This window comes from Molossus molossus, unplaced genomic scaffold (genome assembly GCF_014108415.1).
Source record: "Molossus molossus isolate mMolMol1 unplaced genomic scaffold, mMolMol1.p scaffold_m16_p_23, whole genome shotgun sequence".
Classification (NCBI taxonomy): Eukaryota; Metazoa; Chordata; class Mammalia; order Chiroptera; family Molossidae; genus Molossus; species Molossus molossus.
In genome coordinates this window covers 6,182,534-6,205,261 of record NW_023425359.1, presented here as the reverse complement: position 1 = coordinate 6,205,261, position 22,728 = coordinate 6,182,534, and the positions used below count along the sequence as shown (strand labels likewise).

At 43.0% G+C, this 22,728-nt stretch overlaps 1 protein-coding gene across 1 annotated transcript in view; it reads left to right on the top strand.

Moving 5' to 3' along the window:
- Window positions 1–22,728, top strand: part of DISC1 (DISC1 scaffold protein) — a 288,452-nt gene that overhangs the window by 241,852 nt on the left and 23,872 nt on the right. Inside the window, 1 exon segment of the mRNA XM_036277622.1 lies at window positions 19,800–20,076. Within this exon segment, the coding sequence (XP_036133515.1) occupies window positions 19,800–20,076 (277 nt within the window).

The following is a 22,728-nucleotide window of genomic DNA, read 5'->3' as shown; positions in this document are numbered from 1 at the left end:
CTGCTGCCCCAGGTGGACTTGAGACCGGCAGCATGGACAACACCTGGATGTGGTCCACGTGCAGTCCCAGGCCCCCACCTGGCTGAGGAACCAGGCCTGCACGTTAACGAGATCCCCGAGTGCCTCGTGTGCACATTAATCACTTTTGTCTTTTCTTTTTTTAAATCACAAGCCTTTTTTAGAGTCTCATGAAATCTGTGGACCTATTCCCATGAAAATATACCTAGACAAGATTTTGTGGACTTCGGTGAGCCCCTCAGACCGGGACTCAGAGGGCGCGTATTCATTTTGATGTCAGGATCTCTTACATTTAGGGAGCATGAACCTCGGGGACAGTCACCTGCCAGCCTCTCCGCCGTCATCTCTGCGCTCTGGTTCCCAGTCCTTGCTGTCATTTTTCTCACTTGATTACTCCCTCCTTCCTCAGTTTAGGGACAGGGGGACCACGTGACTTTGAACGACCTTGTGGAGAGAGCAGCCAGCTGCTCAGTGCTCAGATTCTTCCCCCTCACTCTGGGCTCATGAGAGGAGGGGACCTGCTCGTCCTGCTCTCTGCCTCCCCCCTCCATCCACACGGCCTGCTGGATGCTCACCCCGGCCCTGCCCCTCCCACCCTCGGTGAAGCCGCAGGCAGGCTGAAGCAAACCCTAGAATCCCCTCCCTCACTGACTGGCTTACCCGGGGCAGGCTCTGACCTTGAAGAGTCCTTGCCTCGGTAGGGAGCAATAGGACGATTACAGTGAATGACACATGTCAAAACAGGTGGACAGTGTGCTGTGGAGCCACAAGGGAGGAGAAGCCAACTTTTGCAGGGGGTCAAGGGGAGCTGAGCTTCCAGATAAACAGGACAGTGCCTGGGACAGGGCTGTGGGGCTGACGACTGTGGCCGACCGTGGACTTGGGAAGATCAAGTTGAAACTACCTGATCAGAAGTGAGGAAAGGGTAGAAGTAAAATGGCTCACCCTCAGGTGCTGCTGCGGGACAGGCACCGCGCTACGAGCTCAGGTGTCGCACGTCTGTAGTCCTCGCCATCCATCAGGACTTCGTCCGAGGAGACAGTGCACAGGGAGGTTAAGTCACTTGCCCAGGGTTGCACAGCAGAGCTGGGCCCCGCCCCACCCCCCGGCTCCTGTGTCAGGCTCCAGGCGGTGAAGCCTCCCTCTGGCAGGGGTGGGGAACCTTTTTTCTGCCAGGGGCCATTTGGATATTTATAACATTCTCGCGCCATACAAAATTATCAACTTAAAGATGAGCCTGCTGTTTGGTGAGGCTAATCTGGAGAGGCTGGTGTTGATTTCCAGGGCCTTACACGGCCCGCGGGCCGGACGTTCCCCACTCCTGGTGGAGGATAGAACTGGCAACCCAGCTGCCTAGGAGACAGGAGGCCCTATTTTTCCCCCCACACTGGTCCCCCATCTTTCCTTCACCCGTGAACAGTATCCGTGCTCAGTCACTGTGCGTGTAAAACGTGGGGCTGCTGGGTCATGGGGGAAAGAGAAACCGACATTTTCTCGGCTGGTTCTACTCTCACATTTTATGGGAATCTGATGACACCACTCACAAGGTGTCCCCTTCTCTCTGGGAGGGGCCTGCCACTCATTACAGAGAGAGCCTGGTCACCAGCGACGGAGACCAAGTGCTCATGCAGCCCGGTAGCCGCTCCGTGCCCCCGCCCCTCCCAACCACTGTCCACCTGGGGTGGCGTCTACACCGCAGGAATGCTGGGGCCGGGTGGATGAGGGTCAGGGCTGCTCGGGCAGGGACAGATGTGGCTGGTGTGCACTGCTCCCTACCTCTGCCATCCCGCTCCCCGCCCCGTGCCGCCCCAGCTCAGTGGGCGAGTGGGCAGAGCCCTGGTTTCTTCTCCTCGTCCCCGTGGCCCGTCACACGTAAGGAAGTTGTGTTTGAGCTCCCTGTGCAGAGGTGGACGCGGGTCACGGCTTGGCTTTGGGCACTGGAGATTCCTCGGCCTCGGAGCTCAGCAGAGGACACAGCCTGATGGCACTGCAGGTCCCTGGCTGGGCTCCTCCTTTTATTTTAATTTTATTTTTTTAATCCTTACCTGAAGATTTGTTTTTATTGATCTTTTAGAGAGCAAGGAAGGGAGAGAGAGAGAGAGAGAGAGAGAGAGAGAGAGACATTGATGTTAGAGAAAAACATTAATTGGTTGACTCTCATATGGGCCCTGACCAGGGATCGAACCCACAGCTGTTTGGTGCAGGGACGACACTTGACGCAACTGAGCCACCTGGCCAGGACGGGCTCTCCTTTTTAACGTTAGAAACAGAGGCCTCCTGAGCCATGATTATGGTCCGTTTGGAGGTGATGTTACCCTTGCGCAGGTTGTGGGTAGGAAATACCAGGCCCCAGGGAAAGCACATCTAAGATGCTTAAAAAGACAGCACTCCACGGTGGCTGCCCCCTGACTCCGGTCCCACCTCATTCCTGGCGGTTCCCACCCTGAGCTGGCCTCACGGGCTGGTACACACGGATGGCCAGCAGGCCTCTACCTAAGCAGCTTTCACTCTTCTCCCTAGAACACAAAGTTGTTTGGGGCCTTGTCTACATATATTTTTTCCCAACAGCCAGATACATGTCTGCTTAGCTGCACGGAATCCTTGTCTCCGTAACTCTGTGGCCGGCGCTCGTGTGAGATAAAATGCCTGGGCTCTGAGCTCTTCGGCAGGTCTGTCTTCCATCCCACTGTCTTGCTTAGCGAGCTCGCCTGAAAGCCACGCGTTCCGAGAGGTAGCAAGATAATGTGTTTCACCCATGGGTCTGCCCTTTCATTCCGCGCTGAGCTGCTGGAATGCACCCGGGAGATAAGCAGGGAGGGGATTTACGGGGCGAGTGCTCTGTGGTCTTCCCACTCCTCCTTAAAATTCTTGGCTGCCCCCCTCCCCCACGTGGGCACGTGCTTCCATTTATCCTGTAGCTCCCGGGGCTAATGTCGCTCGTGTACTTCTGAAGAGCTTGGATTAGGAAGCCGTTTCCGGACTTCCAGTTGCACTGATCAAAAAGAGGCCCCACAACCCGGGACAAGGCCTTTGTGCAGAGGGGAGGGGGGCGTTTAGCACACAGGGTAAGGACTGAAAATTCTGACAAAATGGTAAAAGGAAAAGCAGTGGACACATTTACATTTTAAAAAAATTTCTTTCTTGTTATAAAAGTAAAGGACTCATGGAGTTTATTCGTGAAAACAATAAAACAAAAAACATCAGAAAGGGGTAAAATGTACAGCAGAAGCCAGTAGTCCATCCCCCACCCTGAGGAAACAGTGTCAGGTCCACCCTTTCAGAAATGCTGTGCACGAGCTTCTGTGGGTACACATGCCTGCTCTTTTGTGATTTTTTAAAAAAAATTAATGAAATCACAATAGAATATTTATTTGTTCTGTGCTTTTTCTATTTTTCACCTTAATTTAAACTTATTTTTCTTGGAGGTCTTTCCATCTTAAGAGCTGTGGCTCAGCCTTCCGTAGCATTTGGTTGCATGGTAGGTACATCATGGTACATTTGGCTGGTCCCACTTGTTCTCATGATGCGATTACCATTCTTTCTCACATCTCTTTTCCTCCTTGAAGAGATCTGTAGGGTAAATGCTTGGAAGTGGAGGAGCTACTCAGGGAGCACAGGTGTTTTCGGTACCGACGAAGAATGCCAATGACTCTCCTAACAAAGGGTGCTGAGTGTACGCGAACCTTGGAGACTCCACTGCCCAGTTCGCACATCTTTACCTTGCATGTGGTCAGTATCGCTCCAGATGTTCACAGGCCATTTGTGTCTCTTCTTCTGCCCATCATGGGATGCGTGCTTTCTTTCTTTATTTTAAATTGAATTTTAAAACTCTTGGCAGGTTTAGGGATTTGACTTGTGAACTATGCTGCATATTAGAAATATTTTTTCCTAAAAGGTTGTTTGGATTTTGACTTTTATTTATAGCAAGTAGCCATGTGGAAGCGGAGGTTTATGTGTCTCCAGATTTATCACTTTTTCCCCCTTTTCGATGTGCAGGTTTCGTGCCTTGCTGAGAAAGGTTTTCCCCACTTCATGATGCAGTCCAATGATCTGAAATTCCCCTTTAGTCATTGGCGAGCTTAGGAGCAGGGCAGCGTGGCGGAGTGAGACCACCCCTCCCCCGAGACGTTAATTTTTAATGTGGTCAGTCCACTGGGATCACTTATCAGGAAAGCTTTCCTCTGTTAACCTTTATTAGGATGAATACTTTTTAACGTAATTGTTTTCTTTGCCTCAAATTGGAGGAGTCCTTTAAATGTAACTTCCCTGTAAATGTATTCAGTTAACTAAATACTCATGGAGCTCTTATTCATGGTTAGTACTTGCAGGACTATAATCTTCATAGGATTAAAAGAGGAGTATGAAATATTTTCAAGCCTTATTAAGTACATATAGAAGAAGAAAGACAAAACCCAGACATGACCAGAAGGTAATAACTATTTTAAGAGCTCTACAAAATGCCATGTGGGTTCAGAGGAAGGAGACCTTTATGGTGTGGGGATCAGGGAAGAGTTCTCATTAAAGTGACATTTGAGATGGGCCTTGATGAACTGGTTGGCTTTTAATGGGTAGGGGTTTGCAGAAGCAAAGGATGGGAAGTAGTTATCTGTAATTAGACATTTTGCGTTTGTCCTGGAAGATGGAGTGGTCCCCTTTTCTGGCATCTGGGACACACAGTAGAGCGATGGGGGAGGGGTCCAGAGCAGGACTGAGTTCATCTTGGGAAAAGCCTTGAAGGACTTTGCTTTCCATTTGACAAGTGTTGGGAGCCCCTAACATTTTTGGAGCATTAATGGGTGGGATAGCTTGGAAAAGTGAAATACATGAGAGCAGAAAGGCCCTTCATTAACTGTGGCTTTTCACGGGTGAAGAAATGAAATGTTTAATTTGAGGTACCAACTGAAAAGGGGAAACATAGACCTGAACATCATTCTCAATGTATGATCCGTGGTTGGGTGTGAGGGTGGAGGGAAAGAGAGATGGTAAAAGTGACCACAATTTCTGGCCTTCATTCAGTTCACTCAGTGAACTCATGTTGAGGGCTCTGGAATGTGTCACATTGTGCTCAGTGCTGGGAATAGAGTGGTTGGCATGACAGGGCTCCTGCTCTCAAGGACTGGATTCTAATGGGGCGAGAACACCAAACAAATCGGGATGGGGCAGATACAAAGGCCATGAATGTAAGACAGATAAATTAAGAAGAGGGACCGGTTTGATGGGGATCCTTGATGACTTTGACTTTGCGTCCTAAAATTGAGTGTTCAATACTTATTTCAGATAATTATCTAATTATTTCTCTGTTCTTCAGCTGTGTGTTTCCTCCTGTGTGAGGCAGGGGGTGAAAAAGTACTTTGTTCCTTAGAGTTTGACTTGGGCTGCCAAGCTGAAGAGGACTTCTGCCACCAGAGGTGACAGGCGGATCCTTGGGGAAAAGGGGAGCTGAGCAGGCTCACGGTCAGGTCACACCTTCGGTTTCGGAGGACGTTTTCATTTTCTCATCTGTAAAATCGAAATCTGTCCCAGTAAAGTCACCTTTTCAGTTTTGTGGGTCATATCTCTGGAAGGGCTGGGTAAGCAGTTCTTGCTTGGGGCTGCAGTCATGAGGCTGAGGTTGTGGTCGTGTCAGCTCAGCTGGGCTGGATGGGCAATTTGAGTCATCCTATGGCTGGCAGCTGCTGGTGGCTGTCAGCTCAGTGCAGCTGGTGCCATTGGCCATGTGACTGCATGTAGTCTCTGCAGCATGATGATGTCAGGATGGACAGACTTCTTGTGTAGCAGCTGGCTTCCCTCAGAGCAAATGCCCAAACACCTGGTGGATGCTGCATGACCTTGTCTGACCCGGCCTTGGAAGTCATGGGGCGTTGCTCCTTCTGTCATCCACTGGTTACAAGAGAGTCTCTAAGCCAGCCCAGATTCAAGTGGAGACTTAGATGCCACCTCTTGATTATAGGAATGTCAAAGAATTTGGGTTTATGTTTAAAATTGCTACAATGTAGCAACGTTATCTACTTCATAAGATTGTTCTGGGGATTAATAACTTTTAGAACAGCTCCTGACCAATAACTGTTAATGATAGTGATGTTGACGGTGGTGGTGACTGGGATGAGGAGGAGGAGAAAGAGGAGGAACTGGAGGAAGAGAAAGAACTGTATTACCCTTCTGCAAAATACCTTTTATTATCATTGGCAGATTGAATCTTGGATGCAACCAGTCACTGGTCTTACCCAATCTGTGTTTCTTATGTAATAACAAGAACATCATCTACTAATATGGCCTACATGCAATTTAAGACTGATTTTCATTTTATTATCGCCTCCAACTACTTAAGATTTGAGGAGTTATGTACTTTTTCTACTACTGTTCTTTTACATCTTATACATATCATTTTATATCTTCCTTTTTACAATTCATTCCCTGAGATAGACATAAGGGATATTACATTGCAAATGTAGAATCTCAAACTCAGATCAAGTACAGCAGGTTCTTGAATAACATTGTTTTGTTCAACATCATTTTATTATAATGCTGATGAGATGCTGTGGGAACTTAACCCTTGTTTATATAAATTAGCCTCTGGTGTCGTTTCACTTCAAGTCTTAGAAGCTACCATGATGTTAAATGAAGACTTACTGTATTTTCCAGAGGTCATCAATCTTTATAGTAGATTCAAAGTCATCTGACATTGGTTGAATCAGCCCTGGTTCAGCCACAATTAATAGGAATACCAGCTCTGGCTTAATCAACAGTAGGATGGACACCTGAATTGGTTGGTTCAGCAACTCAGACTTGTCATAAAAAACCCAGATTCCTTCCATTTCTCTTTTCAGCCATTTCTGTGCAAAATACATCAGCTTTGTCAGCAGGCTGGCTCCATTAGGGCCATAAGATAGATGCAGTGGTTTCTTTGTTGCTTTTGGGAGAAAGTAAAAACTACTCCTGTCTAGCACCACCCCAGAATGGACCACAAGACATGGTCTGATTGAGTTTAGTCCAGCTATTTGGGGTGGCCAGTCCTGGACTATAAAGGCTTGTCCAGTGAAGTGTCACAGGTTGGTTGATCTCATCTAATCCCAATCTACCTGGAGAGCTAGGGAGCAGTAACCATTCAGTAGGTCCCAAAGAGAGTCCCTCTTGAATACTATCCTTTGGAAGGACAAGAAGAGGGAGGGATGCTGGCTCAGCAAACAGTAGTGTCTACTACAGGGTCCTAGACTGACACTGTTTCCCATACCACCTTTCCTCTTGTCGTGTCATCAGATGGCACTTGGGAAAGGAGGCCAAAATGTCCAGAGCTCTGCTCAGTGGAGAACTGTGTTCATTTTTATTTCCTGGAAAATAGAAGACAAAGGAACATATTTATTTCTAATATCAACACTTTTTTTTTTGAATTGGAGATTAAGTCATTGTTGCTCAAGGACTGAAACTATTTAAGAAACAGAGGACTATTGGTATTTAAGCAATTCGCAGTTAAAAGCTTAACACTTTTGGACATTCACATATTGGTTTCATATTTTGCTCCCTCATGATTCTATAAAAGAACCTGGTTCTCTTCCAAGTTTCTAAAGAGAGAGGTAAAATGCTAATGCCCTTGAACTGAAAATATTAATAAGTCAGGGAAGAGCGTTTTCTTACAAGAGCTGAAATTATAGTAGCTGAGTTAGAATTTAGTATTTTCATTCCTAAAGTGGGTGGAAGCTGGCCTCCAAACTTCCTCCCCAACCCCTGCCCCCCGCCATCATTCCCGGTGAATAACACACATGTTCCATGAGGTTCAAGCTCAGTCTGATGATCTCTTAGACCTCATTTTACTTCTAGCTAGGAGGAGGAACAGAGATGATGAATCTCAGTCTCAACTCAAGAACTTTCCCCCAAACACTGAAATTGCCTCATGACTGGTTGTGTAAACATCCCCAAAGGTCTCACATGCTCAAGTAGCTGTGAGGCATTCATTTAAGGATTGATACTAAGGACCTGATTATTGTCCTGGGCAGAAAAACAAAGCCTCTCAAGATTTGAAATTAACCACTACTCTCTTTAGTACAAATGGACTCAACAAGGTTTTAAAAGTCTAAAGCGTAATGAAATTATCTATGGCCACCAATGAAGCATTGCAATTTCACACCTCCATGATTGCTCACCACTCAGCAGGTGTCTCTAAAACTGGCTTCCACATGCTGACACATGCATTCTAAGAGATACTTTGGGAGAAACCCGACTCCCACTCAGACTACACATTCTATCTTTCGCCAAATAGTGAATGGACACAAAGGTACAGGCTGCAGATCGCTGCAGTGTAGAGAATTGTTTACAGAAGCAGCAAACTCTTTTTCCTTCGGAAAGTTATGAGAGCTGGGCTGTGGCCTGTTGCCCTGGAATTCAGCCCTGCACATACCATTAGAAGTCGGAGAGATGCTCATGGGTCTGTGTGACAGCGGGGAATCCCCCAGGTAATGGAAGGTGATTTGGTCCCATTGGGAAGGAAGAGATGACAAAGTGGAGCCCCTTTCTTCTGCCTGCCTTGCCTGGGAGGGTGAGTGTCCACCACATTGCTCTTGGAAACAGACAAGCACCTGCTGGCCAGTGAGTCAGGGAGACAGGACTGAAAAACCAGCATCACAAGCGCACTGCTGTGGGAGGGGGTGGCACCCAGATGTCCCCTGAGGGGTAGCTCGTTACCACTGAGGGAGTCTGTGTATTCCTGTCAGCACAGACATACAGATGATTTCACCAGAGACCTCTTCCCCAAAATGGTTCCCCACCTCCCACCACCTAAACCCATTAGTGTGGGCACATGTTAGGGCCTGACATTATCCCTTCTCCAAAGTCCCCTCATCAGCCAAAGTACTTAATATGCCTAAGGAAATATGAACTCACGGAAAATAAGAGAGACTTCCTAGGAGGGCCACTGCTATAAAAGAACATGGACAAGCTGAAGGACTCATACACGATAAGGCATAATTAGTGAGTTAGACAGAAGATGTTTAATAAACATATCAAATATTCCCTGATGATAGGGAGGGGATTGGAGACATGAAGTAAAACAATGGAAATTCAGAGAATGCAACATATAAAAATGAAAAAAAAAAAAAGAAGTCTCAGTAAATGGGTTGAATAGCCAAATGGATTCAGCTGCAGAACCAGTGAGACACAAAATCATGTCAAAAAACAAAAACAAACTCTGAGGGCATCAGGAATGGACAGAGAGAAGGAAACACAAGATAACTGAAGCATTGTGCAGAGCAGAGTTATTTGATCGATGTCCATATGAAAAGAATCCTGAAGGAAAGCAAACAACAGAGGAGAGAGAGTAAATATTTAAGAGACTACTGGCTGAAAATTGTCTAGAAAAAGGAAAAGATATATGACCTTATACAGACAGGCTTAATAGACTACAAAACAGGCTAGGAACGAGGAGGTTAATAGGTTGCAATTAAAACTTATATATAGCAAAGATGAAAAGAAAATACTAAGAGAAGATCAACTGTAAAAGTATAAGAATCAGACTGATCTCCGACTTTTAAATAACACCAGAATGCAAGAAGTCCGTGAAATTATATTTTCAAAGTCTTAAAGCCAGAATATTAAGCTCAACTATTATTTAGTATTTGAGTGTGAAATAAAGATGTTCTCAAACCTATGAGTTCTTAAAAGGCTTGCCATGCAGATCTTCTCTGAATCATTCTTAAAGGAAGTGTTCAATGAGATGAAAATAAGTCTAGGAGGACAGGTTATGAGACAGTGCATGAAAGAGCCTCCATCAATTTTATTGTTGATGAAACAGAGAGCTTACAAATAAAATAAAAACACACGTTAGTAAAAATCCAGAACTAAAATAGAGCCTCAAAATATATACAAACATATCAGCTTGGATGCAGGATGGGGGTAGTGAGATAGGGAGGCGAAAGTTTGCTAAGGTGCAGCCCAGGTAGGCTCATTCCTCTCCAGGGTCTAATGAGCGTCATTCAGACAGCTCCAGATGAGCCTGGCACCACCTACAAAGGTAACCTGCTAACAACAAGCGCTCAGGGGAGTGTTCTTCCCTGCTGGCCCAAGACTACCCTCTTCTCCCAGAGACACCCACAGGGCTGGCCTAGGGAAATTCCTTTGCCCCTCAGGCAGTCTAGCTAGGACCAGCAGATGCCCGTATAGGAACACATATATCAAGCAGACAAAAACCAAACCAAACAAATAAAATATCCCCTACTTCAAACAAATAAACAAATGCTCTTCAAAGGCTTTACAATTAAAATGTCATTGGAACCATAGTCCATAAAAGTAGTACAGGACCTATGTGATACATCAAAACAAGGATATTGCCTTCTAAAATAAAACATTTAAATAGGACTCAGACTCTTCTAACGTAATAGCCAGAAATGTCCAGGACACAACTGAGAATCACTCATCATACTAAAAACCAAGGAAACCACAGCTGGAATGAGAAAAAGCAATCAACTGATCCCAACATGGAGTAGAATCAGATGTTGGAATAATGAGACAAGAATTCTAAAGCAGCCATCATAAAAATACTTCAGTAAGCAATTAAAATTCTGTTGAAACAAATTAAAAAAAATTAAGAAAATGTCAGATAAGACACAGAAGTTATAAAAAAAGAACCAAGTTGAAATTATAGAACTGAAATTACAATAATAGAAATAAAAATGTCACTGGTGGGAGTCAGTAGTAGAGTGAGGATGACAGAGGGTAGAATCATAAACTTGAGAACAGATGAATAGAATTTACCCAATCTGAACAAGAGAAAATAGACTGAAAAAAGTGAACAGAGGCTCAGAGACCTGTAGGCCAATAACAGAAGATCTAACACATATCGTTGAGTCCAAGAAGGAAAAGAGAGAGTGGGATTGAAAGATTATTTGAAGAAATAATGGCTAAAAACTTTCAAATTTGGTGAAAGATACCAACCTACAGATTCAAGAAGTTTATCTAATCCCCACTAGAATAAAATTTTAAAAAATTAACACTAAAACATACCAGAATAACATTTATGAAAATGTAAAAGACAAAGAAAAGCCTTGAAAGTACTCAGAAAGAAATGATAGATTACCTGTTGGGGAACATCAATTTTAATATTAGTGAATTTGTTGTCTGAAAACATGAAAGCCTGAAAAAGTTGTGGCACATTTTTCAAGTGATGAAAGAAAACAATCAACCTGGAATTCTATATCCAGCAAAACTATCCTTCAAGAATGAAGGAGAAATAAAGATATTCTCAAGCGGTGGGAACAAAATGCACTTGATAACAGTAGATTAAAGATTAGCTAGAGGAGGTTCTTGAAACAGAAAGGAAATGATTAAAGGAAGAATGTTGGACTTTCAGGAAGAAAGACAGAACAATGGAAAGAGCAGAAATGTAGTTGGCTATTCCTTTCCATGTGATTTTTATAAAACATTTGGTGATAGAAACAAACACCATTGGATACGTAAGACAATGATATTTAAAAGTGGGGGAGGTAGAGAGAGCTAACTGGAAGTCAGGTTTGCACATATACTTGAAGCAGTAAAATGTTGGTGCCGAAAGACTGTAATAAATCACACATACACATTATAATACACAGAGAACTAGTATGAAAACTATTCAAAGAGATATGATACAAAAAATTATAAGTAAATTAGAATCCTAAAAATATAGGTCCTCATGAATGTATCAAGTGATTTTTGACAAAGTTGTAAAAGCAATTCAGTAGAGGAAGGATAGAGTTTTTAACACACAGTGCTAGAGTGGCTGAACATTCATAGACAAAAAACAATCAATCTCAACCTAAATCTCACACTTTATACAAAAATTAACTTAAATGGATCATGGACTTAAATGTAAAACATAGAGTAAAAAACTTTAGCAATAAATATAGGAGTATATCTAAAGCTATGCAAAGATTTCTAAGACGTGACAAAAAACCATGATTCATTAAAAAGAACAATTGATAAATTGTACTTCATTAAAGTAAACAATTTTTCGCTCTGCAAAATCCCATGTGAAGAGGATGAAAAGACAAGCTACGGACTGGGAGAAAATACTTGCAAACCACATATCCAACAGAGGACTAGTGTCTAGACAGTGGTTCTCAACCTTCCTAATGCTGCGACCCTTTAATACAGTTCCTCATGTTGTGGTGACCTCCAACCATAAAATTATTTTCGTTGCTATTTCATAACTGTAATTTTGCTACTGTTATGTCTTAGGCGACCCCTGTGAAAGGGTCGTTCAACCCCCAAAGGGGTTGCGACCCACAGGTTGAGAACTGCTGGTCTAGAATATATGAAAAATTCTCAAAACTAAATGGTAAAGAAAAAATACAACTAGAAAATAGGCCAAAGACATGAACAGACCTCTCACTGAAGAGGACATACAGATGACAAATAAGCACTTGAAAAGATAATCAACATTATTACACGTGAGGGAAGAGTGACTTAAAACCACAATGAGCTATCACTGCGCCACTACCAGAATGGTTAAACAATTTTGGAATAGCAACAAATATTTGTAAAGAAACTGGGTCACTCATACGTTGGATGTGGGAATATAAAATGGTGTGGTTACTTCGGAGAACAGTACCGCAGTTTCTTACAAAACTAAATGTGCAATTACCATACATCCCAGCAATTGTACTCTTGGACATTACAGAGAAATAAAAATTTAATTTCATGCAAAAACCTGCACACAAATGTTCATAGCTTTATTCATAATACCCCCAAACAGGGAACATCATAGATGTCTTTCTGTGGACATCTGGTGAAACAAACTGGGGTCAGTAGTATGGAATACTAGTGAGCAATACAAAGGGACAGACTGTTGGTAAGTAAGTCTCCCGGGAACTATGTGGAATGAAAAGAACCAATCCCCCAAGGGGCATACTTTATGATTTCATTTATATAACATTTTTGAAATGACATTTTAGAATGAAGAACAGATTTAGTGGTTTCCAGAGGCTAGGAATTGGGTCAAGGTGGGAAGTAGGTGGGCGTGGTTACAAAATGGGACCTAGGGATCCTCATGGAGGTGGAATTGTGCTGTATTTTGTGTGGTGGCGGATACATGATAAGATTGCATAGGTTCGCCCACCCCTCACACACACACAAGAGGGGAAATTTGAATAAGATCAGTGGATTGAATCCATGTCAGGTCTCTGGTTGTGATGTACTGTATTTTTACAAAATGTTACCATCATGGGAAACTGGGTAAAAGGTACATGTAATCTCTGTATTATTTCTCACAACTGTATGTGAATTTAATAAAAAGAAAAAGGAAGGTAGGAAAAAAATAAAGACAAAACTGTTCAACGATTAAAAATCTTAGTTGTAATAAACCAGACAAATAGTACCAATTAGACAATAGCTATAGTAATTGTAAATACATGAGTTAAAGCCAACAATATCAAAGATAATATCCTAGAAAGGACTTTAATAAAATTTAGCAAATGTTTCGTATTGGATTCATTTTTCCAAAAGAGTATCTTAAAAAGTTTAACATAAAGGGTGGTAAAAATAAAAGCCAGGAAAAATTAAACTAAAAGGATGTTGGAATAGCAATTATAATATCAGACAAAATAGATTTTAAGGCTAAAATATATCTGCCAAGATAATCATCATATACTGCAAAGAACAGTAGAAAATTTAATGATTGGAGCGTATGTGTCTAACATGATAAAAGGAAATACATAAAAGAACCAATAGAACTGTGGGAGGAAACAGATGAATTAGGAATTGTAGCTGGAAATTTCAAACACTCATCTCAGACACTGGTAGATGAAGCAGACAAGAAAAAGCAAATATAAAAATGTTAACAATACACTATCACTTTCCAAACGGACACTCATTCCTTTTGGACACGTGGGGAACATTTACCCAGATCAGTCAAGTACTAGGTGATGCAGGGCATCTCGATTAATTTTATAAAGTATATTCTTAACCAGTAGGCAATAAAATTAGATATTAACCTAACAAAGAGAAAGCTGAAAAACTCTCTTCTGTCTAGAAATTGCAGAACACTACCGAATAGCCTTTGTGTTAAAGAGGTAATCACGAGGAAAGACAACGAAAGCATCACTAGATGAAATTTGTGGGACAATAATGTTGTAAGTTCTGGAAATAAATCTGATTTAATTATAAAAGATTAAAAGTTTGTAAGTTTGATGGTAAGTATACAAGTGTTTGTTAAATTACTTTTAATGTTTTTCTGTATATTTAAAATATTTAGTAATTTAAAAACAAACATTTTATAATAAACAAAAATATTAGACATGATTAAACTATTACTCTGACAAAAATTTAGAGTTTTAAATACATGTATCAGAAAATTAAAATAGCAAGAGAGCAAAATAAAAGAAAATAAATGAGTGTGTTTAACAAAAGAAGTAAATAAAAAGATAATAATTCCAAAGTAATGAGGAGAAAGGACATCTAAAGGTAAGATCAGAAATCAAGGAAACAGAGAAAAAAATCAGTATCAAAGATTAACAAAGCAAATATTGGTTCTTTGAAAAGATTAGTAGGACAGCAAACTTCTGATAAGACTGAACAAGATAAATCAGAAAAGAGGTAAACAAATAAAACACAGTATGAAAAGGAGGAATGTCTGTGGACACAGGTGATTTTTAAAAATAATTTTAAAAATGATGAACAAACATTACAACACATACATAGGCCATGAGAAAATGGATTTATTTCTATAAAGGATAGAAAGTGTTAAATTGGACACAAGAAGAAATAGAAGACTGTGTAGACTGAAAATGAAAGATACAGAAGTTTCAATGAAATATTTCCTTCAACAAAAGTCAGTATAAGGATGGGGAACCTACGAAAGGAATAGACAAGGAGCGGGTTTGAAGAAAACATCTCACAGAACATCAGAGCAGCTGTGAAGCATCCTGCTGGAGAAACCCAACCTCAGACAAGACGCCAACAGCAAGACTGGCTGAGACGAGGACGCTGGGAAAGGGCCAGGCCAGTCTTCCTAAGGACTATTGATCGCTTCTCATGAGTCCCACACCCCTGACCCCTCTCCCAGGACATGGCTCTGAAAACCTGTCTCCTCTCTTTCTCTCTTCTCATTATTTTAAACTGATATATAGCATAGCCAGAAAGCGCACACACCATGAATTCTCCTAAAATGGGCATTGGCACAAACACCACCATTGAGAAATAAAACACTTCCAGTCCATTCACGGCCCTCCTTATGCCTCTCTCTGCCATCACCTCCCTTCCCCCAAGGCAGCCACTATCCTCATGTCAAACAACACGGATTAGTTTTGCATATTTTATTTTATTTGTAAAGATTTTTAAAATAGATTTTTTTTTTATGCTCACCTGAGGACATTTTTCCATTTTTTTTTTTGTTCAGGTAGAGTGGGAGGGAGGGAGAGGAAGAGAGAGAGAGAGAGAAGCATCGATGTGAAAGGGACACATCGAGTGGCTGCCACCCGCACGACCAACCAGGGCCGGGGACAAACTGCAACCGAGGTACATGCCCTTAGTGGGAACTGAACCCAGGTTTCTCTGGACCTCAGGCCGATGCTCTAACCACTGAGCAAAACTGGCCAGGGCTAAAATTTATTTTTAGAGAGGAAGGGTGAGGGAGAAAGAGAGAAACATTGACGTGAGAGCCAAACATCAGTGGTCTGCCTCTTGCATGCCCCTGACGGGGGTGTGGAGCTGGAAACCGGGCATGTGCCCTGAGCAGGAATCGAACTGACAACTCTGTGGTGCATGGGACGATGCCCAACCAACTGCGCCACACAGGCCAGGGCTAGTTTTGAATATTTTAAAATATAAAATAAGTGGAATTATAGTGCCTCCTGTTTGTCTTTCTGTCTGGGCCCAAATGTGTTTATGAGCTTCATCCCTATTGGTGTAGATGGTACTAATTCGTTCATCTTTGCAGAGTGATATTCCACTGAATGACTGTGTCATAATTCACCCATCTTTCTGTTTCTGGAGATTGGTTTTCCCTCCCAGGTATTGGCTGTTACGGAAAAGGTTGTGTGATCACATATGCAGTCGATCGTCACTGTTTGTGGATTCTGTTGTTGGGAGTTGCCTGCTCACTAGGATTTGTGTGTAACCCCCAAGTCAGCACCTGCAGAGGTCTCCTTGCCATTCATGGATGTGTGCAGTGGCTAAAATTGTCACCTGATGTGCCTGTTCTCAGCTGAAGTCGAACGAGGCGAGGCCCTGCCTTCTTGCAATAGTTCTCACCCTGTAAACAAGTGCCCTTTTGCTATCTATGTGCCGTGGTTTGTGGGGTGTTTTGCATTGTAATGCTTTTTATTCTTGGTGATTTTGTGACTTAAAATCTCCCAGACGTAGTGCGGAAGTGCTGTCTTGCTCCTAAGTGCAAGAGGCGGCGACGTGCCACGTGGAGGAGGAACGTGCGTGTTAGAGACGCTGGTTCAGGCGCGAGCATGGCCCTGTGGCCATGAACTCCGTGTTAATGACTCAGCAATATACACGATTCTGGTGTCTTTAAACAGAACACACATAAAACAGGCTGGATGTTGATGGGTTGATGAAATGTTGTGACCAGGGCCTCGAGGAGATCCTGTATTCTCCTTGGGAGCAATTGTTCAGTATTTGGTCATCCAGGGCTCGTGGTGACTTTTAGACACAACCATCGTGAATAAGGAGAACTGACTATATGTGCATGTCACCGAGTGTATACCTAGGAGTCGCGTTGCTGCATCATAGGATTGACATATTTTTGACGTTAGTACAATTGTCAGAGATTTCAAAGACATTTTAGTTCATGCTATCAGCGAGATATGAGAGCACTAGTAGCTTTGCATCTTTTCCAACACTTGGTATGTTAGGCTTTTGATTTTAGTCATCTTGTAGATGTGCCCACCACTGTGGCTTAACATTCATTTTCGTGATGACTAAAGGTGTTGGGCACCTTTTCATAAGTTACTTATTGGCCAACTTAGATGCCCCTTTTGTGAAATGCCTACGCAAGTCTTTCTCCTTTTTAAAAATTGGGTTTTCTGTCTCACTGATTTAGAGGAGTCCTGTCTATATTCTGGGATCAGTCCTTTGTTGGTTACATGTATGACAAACAACTTCTCCCACTTTGTGGCTTAGCATTTTACTCCTCGGTGGTGGTTTTTGATGAGTATACATTTTTACTATTAATGAAATCAAATTTATAATTTGTTTCCTTTATAGTTTAGTACTTTTTATTTCCTAAGAGATCTTTGCACATTGCAGAGTCTAAAGATATTACCCTGTTTATCTTCGGGACGTTTTATCTTTCATATTTTGTTCTACAATCCCCCTGAAACTAATATTTGTGTAGTGTGAGCCAGTAATCATGATTTTATCTTTTTCCTGCAGTGGTATCCAGTTGACATGGTACATATGTTGAAAAGACTGTCAGTTCCCACTACATTTTATTTCTCATAATGCTTTCATGACGTATTATTTCCATTTCTTTCCTTGTAACCCGTTTGTATCCATATATTTAATATATGTCTGTTATAAGCGACATATAGTTGATTTTGATGTTTTTATTCTAGTCTAAGATTTTTGCTCTTTACAGTATTTATGTATAGTTAACATAATTCCTAATATATTTGGATATAAATATTTCTATTTTACGGTTTTCCCAGTCTGTGTTTATTCCCACTTTTTTATGCCTTTCATTAAAGCAATACTTAAGTATTTTTATTTTATTTTATTTTTTAAAATATATTTTTATTGATTTTTTTAGCGAGAGGAATGGAGAGATAAAAACATCAGTGAGAGAGAGAAACATTGATTGGTTACTGCCTGCACACCCCCTACTGGGGATTGAGCCTGCAGTCCTGGGTATGTGCCCTGACTGGGAATTGAACCGGGACCTCTCAGTCCATGGGACAACGCTCAGTCCACTGAGCTACATTGGCTGGGCAATACTTAGCATTTTTAATTTAAAAACAATTTCCCTCATATTAGCTTGTCAGTTATATAGTCTTTTAAAATATTTTTTCTTTATTGATTTTAGAGAGAGAGGAAGGCAGAGGGAGAGAGAGAGAGAAACATCAGTGAGAGAGAACATCGACTAGACACCTCCTGCATGCCCCCTACTAGGGATTGGGCCCCCAACCTGGGCATGTGCCCTGACTGGGAATCGAACTGGCCCCCTCTTGGTGCATGGGTCAGCGCTCAACCAGTGAGCCACACTGGCTGGGCTATACAGTCTTTTAAGGAACATCTCTGTTTTTTGACTACCATAAAGGTTCAGTATAAGTCTAATTTTTTGAAAGTCTAATCTAACTTAGTACTTCTGCTGCTTTCTGGACAACACAAGGACCTGGGACTGTTTTAATTCTCTTCTTTCCTTCCTTCCCTTTGTCCCGATTGTCATAATTCTGTATACATTTTAGACTACCAAAGAAATGATCATTCCTGTTATTTTTATGCATCGATCTTCCCTTAGGTTTACCCACATACTTACTCTTCCCATTGTTCCCATCTCAGCCTGCGGCTGGAATCTTCTATATGGATGCACTGCCAAGGAATTCTTGTAGTTTTCACTCATCTATCTTTATTTTTACTTTAGAAGGAAATGAAAAGTAATTGTATAATTTACAGATTAGCAGTCATTTTCTTTCAGCATTTTAAAGATGTTTTATCTATGCCACCCATATTATTGTTCCTTCAAAGTAAATGTCTTTTTTCTTCTGGCTGCCTTTAGGAGTTGTGATCTGTCTTTGATGTTGAGCAGTTTCACTGTGACAGACCTCGGTGTGTTTTTTTCCTTTGAATTTTTCTGCCTTGAGATTGCAATGCTTCCTGGACATGTAGTTTGATTTCCCTTGTCAACATTTGAAAATTCTTAACTAATATCTCCCCTAATATTGTTTGTCTCATTCTTTATTTTTCGTTCTGAGTTCATTATTATAGACACAGGCTTTAAAATAATGATGATAAAAATGTTCAAGAAGATGGAGGATATGATGGATAAGTTAAGCAGAAAATTGAAATATGTAAAAGAATATACAAAATTATAGAACTGAAAAATAAAGTAAAATTTAGAACATAGTCGATAAATTGAATAGCAGATTAGACACAGTAGAGGAAAGGATTATTAAATGGAAGATAGATGTATTGAAAATATCCAGCATGAAGCTGAATAGATGGAAGAAAAAAAATACATATTTTCACTTAAAATCCAAGATTTTTGTCTTACCATGGAAAATCAAATTTTTCCTTACTCATAGGTTTAATTGGCTTGAGCTGATGAATGGCTCCCAGTAAAGAGATAAGTCTTTCCTAGTAGCTGGAGTCTACTCCTCTCTGTTGCTTTCTGCCACTGAGGCTGGATATCTGTTGTCATGGTTTATATTACCCCTGCACTGCTTCATTCATTCACATTACCTGGGTGATTGTGTGTTGATAGAATAGTGGGGGAGGCACAATCTAGGCAGATGAAACAATACATTAAAAAGTACTTAGCCAGGGAGGGTTGGGCAGGTCTGGGGACTCAAGGAAAGTAAGCAGGGCTGAAGCAGACGTGAGCAGGGGCTGTTTTGTATTGAGCCTCTGGGAGTCTGGAAAAATACATAGGATCTTGGATGCCTTTGCAGACCAAGTAGCTAGGAAGGTCTTATACTTGATGCTATACCAATTTGGCTCCTCTGAAATTTCTGGTCGAAATAATCCATCACCATGTAAAATGCAGTTGATAACTGGAGGATGACTAGCTAACTTTAGCCACGTGAACAAACCATTGACCTGGGATGATGAAACATCACTGAATTGACGTTTATGCCTTTGTTTCCCTTTTGTCTTAGCTGTAAGTGTCCGCTGCTTGGAAAAGTGTGGGCAGCTGACTTGGAGGCTTGTCAGCTGCTTATCCAGAGCCTGCAGCTCCAGGAGGCGAGGAGCAGCCTGTCTGCAGATGATGAGAAGCAGGTGGATGACTTGGGGGGCGCTGCCTGTACAACTGCTCCAGGTGTCTCCCCCAGACCCCATTGTGAAGATGAGAGGAGGACCCCTTTGCAGGCATTTGAAGAGTGGAAGGTTCACCTGGCTCCCTCTCCGCACTGTTCTGGCAGCGAACAGAAAGAGGTCTGTCCATCCCCCTAGCCTCAGCAGGGCTCCACTCTGAGGGGTGCTTTGCGACCACACCCAAATGACAGCAGTAAATATTGGGAGGGCTTCCCACAGAACCACACAAACTTTGTAAAGTTTCAATAACTCTTGAATATGATTATAAAATAATGTAGAATTTCGAAGACATTTAAAATATAGAACAAAAGAAAAACTTTTGGCATATTTAGTCCTATTTTATTTTACTTTTATGGCCACAGGTAGAATATATAGTCTAATATATAATTACTATATGTAACATATACTATATGTGTCATATGTGACATATAGCTATTATATGTACTGTATGTGTTATATTTAATTACGTCTTTAGAATCTATGTCTTACAACATATCATTTTTTATGAGAGTCAAACATTCACATATTTGTATATACCCCAGTAATTGTTTTTCGCAAAACAGGGATTATAATGGATATTGGTAATCTGCTTTATTCATTTAAAAAAATTCTAATACTTACTTGGCTTATGACTGTGTATTTCTATATATATATAATATATATTATTATATATATATAATTAAATTGTGGATTTATTTAACATTTTACCCCAAGGCTGACCGGGATTAACAGAGAAGAGCTTGCAACCCTCCCCTCCCTCCCCTCCCTCCCCCCTCTCCCTCCCCTCCCTCCCCCCTCTCCCTCCCCCCTCCCCCCTCTCCCTCCCCCCTCCCCCTCCCTCCTCCCCCTCCCTCCTCTCTTCTCCCTCCTTTCCCTCCCCCTCCCTGTCACTCCACTGCCCTCCCTGGTTCATCTGTCCCCTCCCCCTCACTTTCCCCTCTAACCCTAACAATATTCCTTTGATGAAAAGGGATCCAGGAATTTTTTCCAATTTCAGTGCCCTGACAGGAGGTGTTGGAGCTCTTTTTTCTGGCCAGGTTCCCAGGTGTTCTGAATATTAAAAGGAAATTAAAGCGTGGTGAAGCTGGAGGGACGTGTCACTTCATGTTTACGCCTCTCATTTGATGCTGGATGGGCCTCTCACTGGGTCTTTTCCGTGACTCACTGTGCAGTGGGGAGAGCGCGCCCCGCCCCCGCGGGCCTCCGGTCCCGCGTGCAGGCCCCGGCCTCTGTGAGCAGCCGCTCCAGCGGCCTCTGGACTGCTGGGAAAGCCCACACTGACCATCTACTTGAACTGAATAACTTACGAGAAAGACGGCTGTTGTCCCTCCGCGGTCCCGCTGGCCTCAGAGTCGGACTCTGAGCTGAGCTCCAGATAATCTCAGCCTTTGTGGGCCAGGCCTGCAGGTGGGCCCTCCCTGCAAGCCCGGCCGCCAGAGCCCTCGGTAGTTGCTGAAACTTTGCCATCTGTTGCAGTTGGCCGGCTGGAAAGCATATTCTGGTGTGGAGGGAGCAGGGGGAGGGGAGCCCTGGGTGGAAGGAACTGTGGGCCCTGGGGCTGAGGCTTTGAAGGCAGACTGACTCTCTAAAGTGGGCTCCCAGGGGTTCTGTGCCAGGACAGGCAGGGGCCAGGCCAGGTGCGTGAGGGGGACTGTTGGGACCTTGGCCTCTCTGGAGGTCAGCATTGGTTAAGCAGATTTGACCTTGTGGAAGGAGTTCCCTCCCTCCCTCCCTCCCTCCCTCCCTCCCTCCCTCCCTTCCTTCCTTCCTTCCTTCCTTCCTTCCTTCCTTCCTTCCTTCCTCCCTCCCTCCCTCCTCTGTTCCTTCCCCCTTCCTTTCTCATGTGTCCCTCCAGGCTCTCTGGTAGATAACTTCCCCAGGTATAGGATGATTATTCTTCCCCCACAAGATTATTCACACCTGCCAATCTGGCTATAAGAAAACAGAGCTAGTTTTGCCTAAAAGAAGGACATTCAGAGTCAAGGAGAATAAACAGTAGAGCCTTGTCTTGAGGTTTCTGGTGAGGAGGAGGCCCTGATGGCTGCTTCTCAGAGCCCCGGGACCTCCCCCGCCCCTCAGCTCCTCTGCACCACGTGAATGCTGGGCACTTTCTGTAGGTTTTGCTATTTTCTTGGGGGCAGAGAGGGCAGAGGGAACCGGAAAGCTTTTGCTGGCTTTCAGAGCCTTCGCCCGCCCTGTGCCCTGCCTGCCCCCGTGCTCTCCTGGGCTTACGTTCCGAGAGGTGGCATCCTTCGTATGTGTGAGTGGCGAGGATGTTAACATGGCAGCTATTTCCTGGGCAGGGCAAAATATGGGAACAGAAAACAGATCAGTTGTTGCCAGGAACTGGTGCTGGGGGAGGGAATTTGGAACACGTGTGATGGAACTGTTCTGTACCTTGACTGTCCATGGATCTAAACCTGTAACTTTACATCAGTCTAATATACTGCATATAACTTCAAAGAAGTGACTGAAATCTTTAAAATAACATCTGTCTATTTAAAAGCAAGGCGGTGGCCCTGGCCTGTGTCGCTCAGTGGGTGGAGCCTCGGCCCATGCACCGAAGGTTCGATTCCTGTCAAGGGCACGTCTCTGGGTTGCAGGTTCAATCCCAGGCCCTGGTTGGGGTTATGAGGGAGGCAACAGATCAATGTGTCTCTCTCATATAGATGTTTGTTTGTTTTTTCTCTCTCTCCTTTTCTCCCTCCCTGCCACTCTCTAAAAATCAATGGAAAAAACATCTTGGGTGAGGATTAACAACAGGAACAAAGC